The following is an 8,977-nucleotide window of genomic DNA, read 5'->3' on the forward strand; positions in this document are numbered from 1 at the left end:
GCCCCACGTGTTGAGCAATTCGGCGGTGCGTCCACCCGGCCTCCCGAATGCCCACCATACGCCCTCGCTCAAAGTCCGTCAACTGCACATACGGTTCACGTCCACGCTGTCGCTGCATGCTACCAGTGTTAAAGACTGCGATGGAGCTCCGTATGCCACGGCAAACTGGCTGACACTGACGGCGGCGGTGGACAAATGCTGCGCAGCTAGCGCCATTCGACGGCCAACACCGTGGTTCCTGGTGTGTCCGCTGTGCCGTGCGTGTGATCATTGCTTATACAGCCCTCTCGCAGTGTCCGGAGCAAGTATGGTGGGTCTGACACACCGGTGTCAATGTGTTCTTTTTTCCATTTCATATATATATATATATATAATTTTTATTTTTTGCTCCGGTGAGCTTATATGATCGGCAGATCTCAGTGAGTTTTTTCCTTATTTATTCTAATCCTCCTTTCTTTCCAAATAATTTTGGACGTAGCCATCTCTATGTCTGATGTCATTTTACTCCCCTTCCAACGAAAAATTCCCTTGTGTATTTTCCTATCCAGGCAGAAGCCATATTATATTTATGCACTTCGTTCCATACCTTGTGCGGTCAGGGTCTGTTTAACTGCAGCGTAAACGACAAAATCAAGAGCCTTTTTGAAGTCAAAAGCTATGCATAGTGGCATTTCGCATTCATCGGCTCGACTAATTACTTCTCGCGTGATGTGTATTCCGTCAGTTATACTATGAACATTACGGTATCCAGTTTGTTCTATGGGTTGCACATTTCCCCACAACAGCACTGAAAGGATTTGTCAAGACTTTAGCAAAAACTTGTTAGAGAACAGGAAGTAAACGGATGGTGCGCTAATTCTTCAGATACTGAATACTTCCTTCTCGGTACAGAAACACAACATTTGCTATGTTAAAAGAGGCGGGGATGCTGCATTTTTGTACATAAATAGTAAAGACCTTAAGCAGATATTTTTCTGTTTCTTCACTGGTAAGCTTAAGTATTTCAATCAGACCATTATGACCCCCTTGCTTTGCCATTCTGTATTTCGTTTATAGCTTTTCTTATCTGTTTTGGAAGGATTGCTGGGACTTCATCATTTTCATTTGCCTATTAGCGGTTCAGGCTAAATTGTATCGCCCAAAATAAAATTTAGTGAAATACAGTGTCAATTAAAAATAGCTCACTTCATGTCACTATAGTATGTGCACTATTAATTAAAAGAGACCATAAAATAAAAAATAAATATTGACATCAGGAATGGTTTTAACAACGAGTGGGATAGGCATACCTAGCTCCGTTACAACCACTTACTATGTACGGGTTGTATAGTAATGGTGAGAGAATCACGAATTAGGTACTTCTGCATCAGGGTAATGGTGAATTAACCGTTTACCATTCACATAGACACATTTCGGTCTTTTATCTAGTATTGGCCTTAGGAAGTGGACGACGTTTGCTGAGACTCCATAGGCGGAAAGATGAGATAGTCCTATGAGCCATTATACAACAGCGTAATACATTGAGCTGGACATCCTTCAGATGTCATCCGTCACATTGATGTTACGGGAACAGTGCTAATGACAATGAACTCCAGGATAGCGCGGCGCGCGGGGTTAGCCGATCGGTCTAGGGCGGTGCACTCATGGACTGTGCGGCTGGTCCCAGCGGAGGTTCGAGTCCTCCCTCGGGCGTGGGTGTGTATGTTTGTCCTTGGGATAATTTAGGTTAAGCTGTGTGTAAGCTTAGGGACTGATGACCTTAGCAGGTAAGTTCCATAAGATTTCACACACATTTGAACATTTGATAGCGCGGCCAGAAGAGAGACAGCAAAATATGAGACCGGCGATGCAGTTACGCTCGCAGTCTCATTTTTAATGTGCCTGCATGACTAATACTGGGGCACTGTGTCATACTGAACGAGTTCCTCGCCAAACTGGCCGTCGTCACGGACACCTTGCGCCAAGGTCCTGGCAGCGAAACCCTGCCGCGGTCGGGCAGCTATATAACGGATAGCGGCCGGCACAGCTCCACAGTCAACCACCTGTACATCAAGCAACATGGTCGCCCTCAAGGTACGGGTCTATGTTAGCTAGTATTCTCTAGAAGCAATGCCGTCTGTAAATACTCCCGTTTCTGACCATCTGAAGCTGAGACATATAGCGCAGCAGTTGATCCACAACCATTACGTAACGCTTATTCAAACATAATTTGGCGCAGCACCAACAGTCCTTGATTTTAACTACGTCTTCGGAAGCCTAACAGTAATAAATAAGACACAGAGACCGTTTCAGTCTACTGAAGATATATTCTCAACATACCTATATAGGTTTAGGCTACGCAGTTGCTATAAATTTCGAATAAACTCAATTTTGGTATTAGGCCCGGTAATTACGAAAACTTGAAACAACTAAACTATCGAGGTTTCGAGCAACTTACCAGCGGTCCTCTTCAGGGCGGCTAACAACTGGATTTTAGTGAACTTCTTCCCTTATCTACTGACAACTTCGGTTGTCTGAGCGCCATTGGACAGTCTACGCTCCTCTGGCAGGTTACTGGTAGCAATGGCTAATCTGCAGCTTGAATAATGGTGAGTGTTTTCCTGCAGCGACATCCCACAGCATTCCTCTTGTGGCCGATTTTTTATAATGTTGAACGTGAGTGACGTGTAGGTGCTGGCTGGAGAATAACACACGCGGTCCTTATGGACTGGTGTAGCTGGCAGCCGAAGGGTAACTTGTATGTGTTCATGCTGTTAGGACGTCATCAGAGACGCTGCCGAAATAATTAAACGCCCTAACAGCAAGAACGGGGATAACGGCTACAAGTTTCCGAGCTGGCCGCATGAGTTCGCTAGCCAGCAGCTCAGTATAAACATGCGGCCACGAGAGATCTGCCGTGCAGCATCGACGTCTTGCTGCGGGAAAATACCCCTGCGTACAAGCTGCCCATCCGCTATTGCGTACCAGCCACGTGTCACAGGAGCACAGCCAATAACCTACCGTTTAGCTACTCCTCCATAGCAAGCTTTTCCTCGAATTGTCCAGTGGCATCCCAGAGCGTGACGTCGGTAGCCATCTTACAACTCAAACAGACATTCACTACAATCGACCAGCTGGTTGCCCTGAAGAGATCGCTGCAAAGGAGATCGCAATGTCAGCAGCATTTTCGTTGTTTTTACAACATCGGTCGCTGTCCCGTGGGCAGTACGTTGAAATACTCGCTCCACCAGTTAGGCCACCGCCGGTTCAATGAGCCCTCTGCCTGACACTTAAGTGTGATTTGCGGAGTATCCATATGAAGTAGATGTAGATGTTTCCCACAGCAGCCACCGCGGCACGAGGTCGCAGCCACGAACGATTACGCTGCTGCCAATAAGATGCAAGCATCCAGTCTCCGAAGCTCCAGCGACGGGTGTACTTATGTTCGAATACACAAGCAATGAGCTCATTTTGCGTGTTTGCCAGTTGAATAACATTTACAGACTTTCATAGTGGCTAGGGCTCGCGATCTACTGAATAGTTATTGTACTCAAGAGTGACTGATTTGTAAATCTGCGCCGCGTGGGATTAGCCGAGCGGTCTAGGCGCTGCAGTCATAGACTGCCTCCCTCGGGCATGGGTGTGTGTGTTTGTCTTTAGGATAATTTAGGTTAAATAGTGTGTAAGCTTAGGGACTGATGAGATTAGCAGTTAAGTCCCATAAGAATTCACACACATTTGGACATTAGTTTTTGGAAATCTACGATATTTGTATATCCAACGTTCAAAATTACTGGTAGCAACAGACGCTGCAAGTACAGCAACAAAGTTATGTATTATTTATTATTATTTGATATGAGATGTAGTATAAATTATTATCTGAGGTCTCTGTACATCAACAGCATCTGTTCCTCTCTCCTGTATCCACTAAAGAACGACATAGCATGCAAGAAAGTTGCAACTGCTTGAACGTTTCATAGGGACGCGGCCTAATAACCAAACTTATTTTATTCAGACTGACACTGGTCGTGGAAGTCTACAAATATGCACTACAATTTTGTTCACACGACGACCTGCTTTGTGCTATGTATTCCTTTTCTGTAACTATCCTCCTAATACACTGACATTGCGATTTATTAAAGAGAAGAAAGTTAACATACGTTTACATAAAAGTAGCGTGTATTTTCTGCACTGCTTAATACAGAACTACCCAGTCTCTTCTTCCTCCTACAACAACCACCTCCATTGTTATTATTTTAGTTTCATGAAATAATTCCACTAAGTCAAAATACAGAAAATAATTCAAAAGAATGGAAAATATTAGTTCATTTTATTGTTGTTCTACTCATCAGTTACTTTTGTACACTACATGATACTAACGGAGCAGGAGACGTAGAAATTATTCAGCATTGCTATCATGGCACTTAAAATATCACCTGTGACGTTCGTACTGACAGGAATATCTGGCTACATGAGGCACTATGAATGACATTTTTAAAGGTCAGCATGGATCAATATTTAAGTATGGTGCAGTGTGCTAACTCTACAGTTTATTTCAGTCCATCGATACATAAATTGTTTAATGGTTATACTGGTTACAGCTGACGGTGTCAAACCCCACAAGGTGGCAAGATTCACATTTGGTTCCTATTATAGGATTTTTGTGTATTCTGTTCCGCACAGCTTAAGTATAGTTGAGCAACAGCATCATGGAACCACCAAAATCTGTTGTGAATAACACTTACTCAGACGAAACAGGTTTCAAGGAAGTGACCATCTTCAAGTGCTGGCATCCTTAAATTTGTTGCTATTTTGATCCATGATTTCAATATGGTCGCTTGACCAAACTAGTTATGTGTGGATAAATATTATTTACAGACGTTTTTGGTACTTCCAATACTCCTTTCTTAAAATGAAATGTAAAAACTACGTGACTAGTGTCGGGAGACACATAAGTCATCGACTGTATTGTCCTCTTCCTACGGCGTATTTGTACATCAGTATGCAGGTGGATGCGGCTATTGCACCGGATTCATGATCGTTAATGGCTATCCTCCAAGGCAGGAAAAAAGAAAATGGGGTTTAAAGTCTGAACACAATTAGGTCATTAGAAATAGACTGCAAACTCTGAATGTGGGAATGGGGTAAATCATCCATGTCGTGTTCAAAGTAATTATCTCAGCATTTGTCTCAATTCTTACTGGTAATTGAGCTAGAGATCTTAACTGATCACTCAGGAGTTTATACAGATTGGATAAAATACAAGTGGGCCGGAAAATATTTCATCCGTCTTACGTTAAGCAATACAAATTACATCGCCGGCCACGGATGCAGATCATGTAAGATGGGTCTTTTATTTTCAGGGGCAGGAAATAATTTCTGGCCCGTTTTTATTTTACCCACACTGTACAACGATAATTTACTAATGATAATGAAATCCACGAAACATCTTAACTTCGATGTTAAAGACAAAATATGAACATTCGATGTAGGAAGAAAGAAAAGAGAAACATGATGGTTAACATTGGCAATAAGTTTTTCGTCATTCATTTAAACGAATCTTTCACTGAAAAAATTCTCAAAACGACAAAATGCAACACATTTACGACTTTCAATAGTTGGCCAAGGAGTGTGGTGGTATCGGAAGTGAAGAAGCAATACTTTTTACCGAAGTCAGAAATGTGGTTAGATGTCGGTTAATTCCTTTCATTTTTCATCCAGTTCATGCTTTTTTGGGGTCAAGTAATGTGGGAAAGACCTTTATACATTACAATGAAACAGAGAAACAAATTGGTTGATGGAGTGAGCATCATAAAATAGAACAAGTAAAGAATCATTTGCAAACAGGAACAGATATGGATCTTCCATCGCAGACACCTTGCTAGATGTTAAAGAAGATTCTTTGAAAGTGTTAAAAGTACTTCATCGGTACCACCTACCATAAGGTAAAAGCTGCTCTTAAAAACACACCTCAAAAAAAAGTTTTGCATCAACCCGGTGCCCACAACTGCTGAAGATAAATGTTGACTGTGGATATTGTATCACAGGCAGAGTCCATTTGACTGTTCAGAGATGTCACTAAACTCGCCCAAAGATGTAAACAACCATGTATGAGCAGCGCCTATTTGACGGAGGGGGTACGACAGCCGATCATTTCCAGTCAGTCCACCAGGAAGGAGGTACACGGCTCGTGTTGTCTGTAGTTCAACCGTGCCTAGACGGTCGATACCGCGGCCACATTGTTACTTTGTGCCAGGAAGGGCTCTCAACAAGGGAAGTGTCCAGGCGTCTCGGAGTGAACCAAAGCGATGTTGTTCGGACATGGAGGAGATACAGAGAGATGACTGTTGGTAACATGCCTCGCTCAGGCATTCATGGACGAAAATTCGCGCCCCCATCGTGCACATCTTGTGAATGACTTCTTTCACAATAACGACATCGCTCGACTAGACTGGCCAGCATGTTCTACAGACGCGAGCCACCAAGTACGAGTACTCTAAGGGATCTACGCTGAATCGCCGTTTAGGAGTGGGACAATCTGGACCAACAGTGGCTTGATGAACTTGTGGATAGTACTCCACGACGAATACAGGCATGCATCAGTGTAAGAGGACATGCTACTAGGTGTTAAGAGGTACCGGTGTGAACAGCGATCTCGATCACCACCTCTCAAGGTCTCTCTTTATGGTGGTACAACATGCAATGTGTGGTTTTCATGAGCAATAAAAAGGCCGGGAATGATGTTTATATTGATCTCTATTGCAATTTTCTGTACAAGTTCCGGAACTCTCGGAACCGAGATGATGCAAAACTGTTTTGATGTGTGTATCTGGAGTCTACAAAGTCTTTTCTCAAAAGCAGGATATGCTCTATTAATAACACTATAGATTGAGGAACAACTTCTGCCAAAAATATTATTTTTACAGTCGGTAGACATAAAGATATTGGACATATTTATTGATTAATAACGTTGAGTTTTTACGCCATTTAACGAATTCATCATTTGTCATGGATGTTAAAAATATTGATAATCTGGCGTCGATTATTATCAGCCAAGGATGTTTAGACGTAGAAAATAAAATCCAAATCAGCACCGATGATTTGCCAACATTTCACATCTTTAGTTTGAATTGTCACTCTCATAAATATTAATTCTGCTCCTTCGTTCATGTTCATTTAAGTTCTCGCATGAAGGAAAAAGCCTTGGCAGAAGAATACGCAGTGTCAATGTATTTTGGGTATTTTCTGAAGGCCGAACATGTGGCTTATTCTCACCTTACTAAGAAACAAGAAGCCTTAAAGTGAGGTGTGGGTCACTGTATTTTATGCCGTCTTTCGACAGCTGTTCACCTTCGCCGCCGTGCTGGCCGTGGCCCGCGCCGGCTACCTGTCCGCCCCCGCTGTCTCCTACGCCGCCCCCGCCGTAGCCTACGCCGCCCCCGCCGTCGCCTACGCCGCCCCCGCGGCCGTCGCCCCCGCGGCCATCACCTCCCAGAGCTCCAACATCCTGAGGAGCTTCGGCAACCTGGGACAGGTGTCCACCTACACCAAGACTGTCGACACGCCCTACTCCAGCGTCACCAAGTCCGACGTCCGCGTCAGCAACGACGCCGTCGCCCACGTCGCCGCCCCCGCACTGGCCTACGCCGCCCCCGCCTACTACCACTAACCACTGAGGCTGCACTTCAACCTCAGCTCTTCTGCTGATTATTTATTTTCCTTCGAGCTCTGTCATCTTCTGTAAATAAAAACTTTCTGCGACATTATTACACGACTTTCTTATTGACATCAGACTGTAAGAAGGTCATCAACTAACATACAGAACTACAGTACTCAATCATTCCGTTCTTTGACTCTCGTAAACAATTCTGTATAGGTATGGATATTCTAGATTAAATCAGTGTGATGTTAAGGAGATCGGGCTGAAAATATAAAGCATTTCTGCTACGACAGAATGTTGTACCTGACATTCCCATCAGAAAATGCATGTTATAGAAGATCTAGAGGGGTCCAAAAATAACACTCACTAAAAACATGACAGATGAGATCCTGAAATGTTTGTATTATCTTAAAGTAGCGTAGAGAGTGCCAGGGATATAATAAGCGACGTGGGGTGCCAATGATTAAAACAAAGGCTTTCACGTTGCAGCGAAATATTACAATGATTGATTTGAAATGATTAATGGTAGTGCCACACCAAAATCACAATAATAATCCGTGGTAGTTGCTACATATTTTTTTACAATCAAAAGCATTATAAAATCACAAACATAATATTACAGGAGACTGCCTTACAAGGCCAGATCACTTGGACAAATAACAAATAAATTTCTTTAACCGGAACAAGACCCATAAAACTTGAAATCCGAATATGTCTACGTAAATATACTCAGATAAAGCTTTTATCAAATAGGACAAATGTACATACAATTCCCATCACAACTCATTACTTCCAATCAGCTGAGCAACAGTTTAAGGGTAAGAACACAGATCTTTTAAGGTTTGGCTAGCCAACTTTCCTAAACAAAACTATATACAAATGACTAAAACAATTAGAGAGGTGCTTTATTTTTAACCAAACAAATCTTCAAATTTACTTACTCAGTTGTTTAATCAACAATATTCGTAGAATTATTACAACTAGAACATGACCATATGACAATATCACTAAAACGAGATTCCTTCAATATTGCGCGTGAATTAGCGATAGATGCGAGCAGACCAAGGATTCAAATCAATACGAGAGATCCACGAGACAGGAAATGACATAGAAGTGTACTCAACTTGGCACTGCAATTGAACTTCAGATGCCACAATTTTCCACTGGAAAGATGGAATCATGCAACTGTCACAACTTGCTCGCGTCGACCGCTGTCAATTATCTGTAACACAACACACATGAACGGCAGACAATATTCTGAGACATAAACTACACAATCTTACCTAGAGAACAGGTGATCAATACAACTGAATAGGAACAAATTAGCCTCCGTGAGTT

At 42.7% G+C, this 8,977-nt stretch overlaps 1 protein-coding gene across 1 annotated transcript; it reads left to right on the forward strand.

The window, feature by feature from the left end:
- The first annotated feature begins 2,025 nt into the window (after positions 1 to 2,025).
- Positions 2,026 to 7,745, forward strand: LOC126335215 (cuticle protein 67-like). Its single transcript, XM_049998242.1, has 2 exons — positions 2,026 to 2,073; positions 7,322 to 7,745. Exons 1-2 carry the CDS (start codon positions 2,059 to 2,061, stop codon positions 7,646 to 7,648), a joined length of 342 nt encoding a protein of 113 aa, XP_049854199.1. The 5' UTR covers positions 2,026 to 2,058; the 3' UTR covers positions 7,649 to 7,745.
- Positions 7,746 to 8,977: the final 1,232 nt, after the last annotated feature.

This window comes from Schistocerca gregaria, chromosome 1, assembly GCF_023897955.1.
Source record: "Schistocerca gregaria isolate iqSchGreg1 chromosome 1, iqSchGreg1.2, whole genome shotgun sequence".
NCBI classification, from domain to species: domain Eukaryota; kingdom Metazoa; phylum Arthropoda; class Insecta; order Orthoptera; family Acrididae; genus Schistocerca; species Schistocerca gregaria.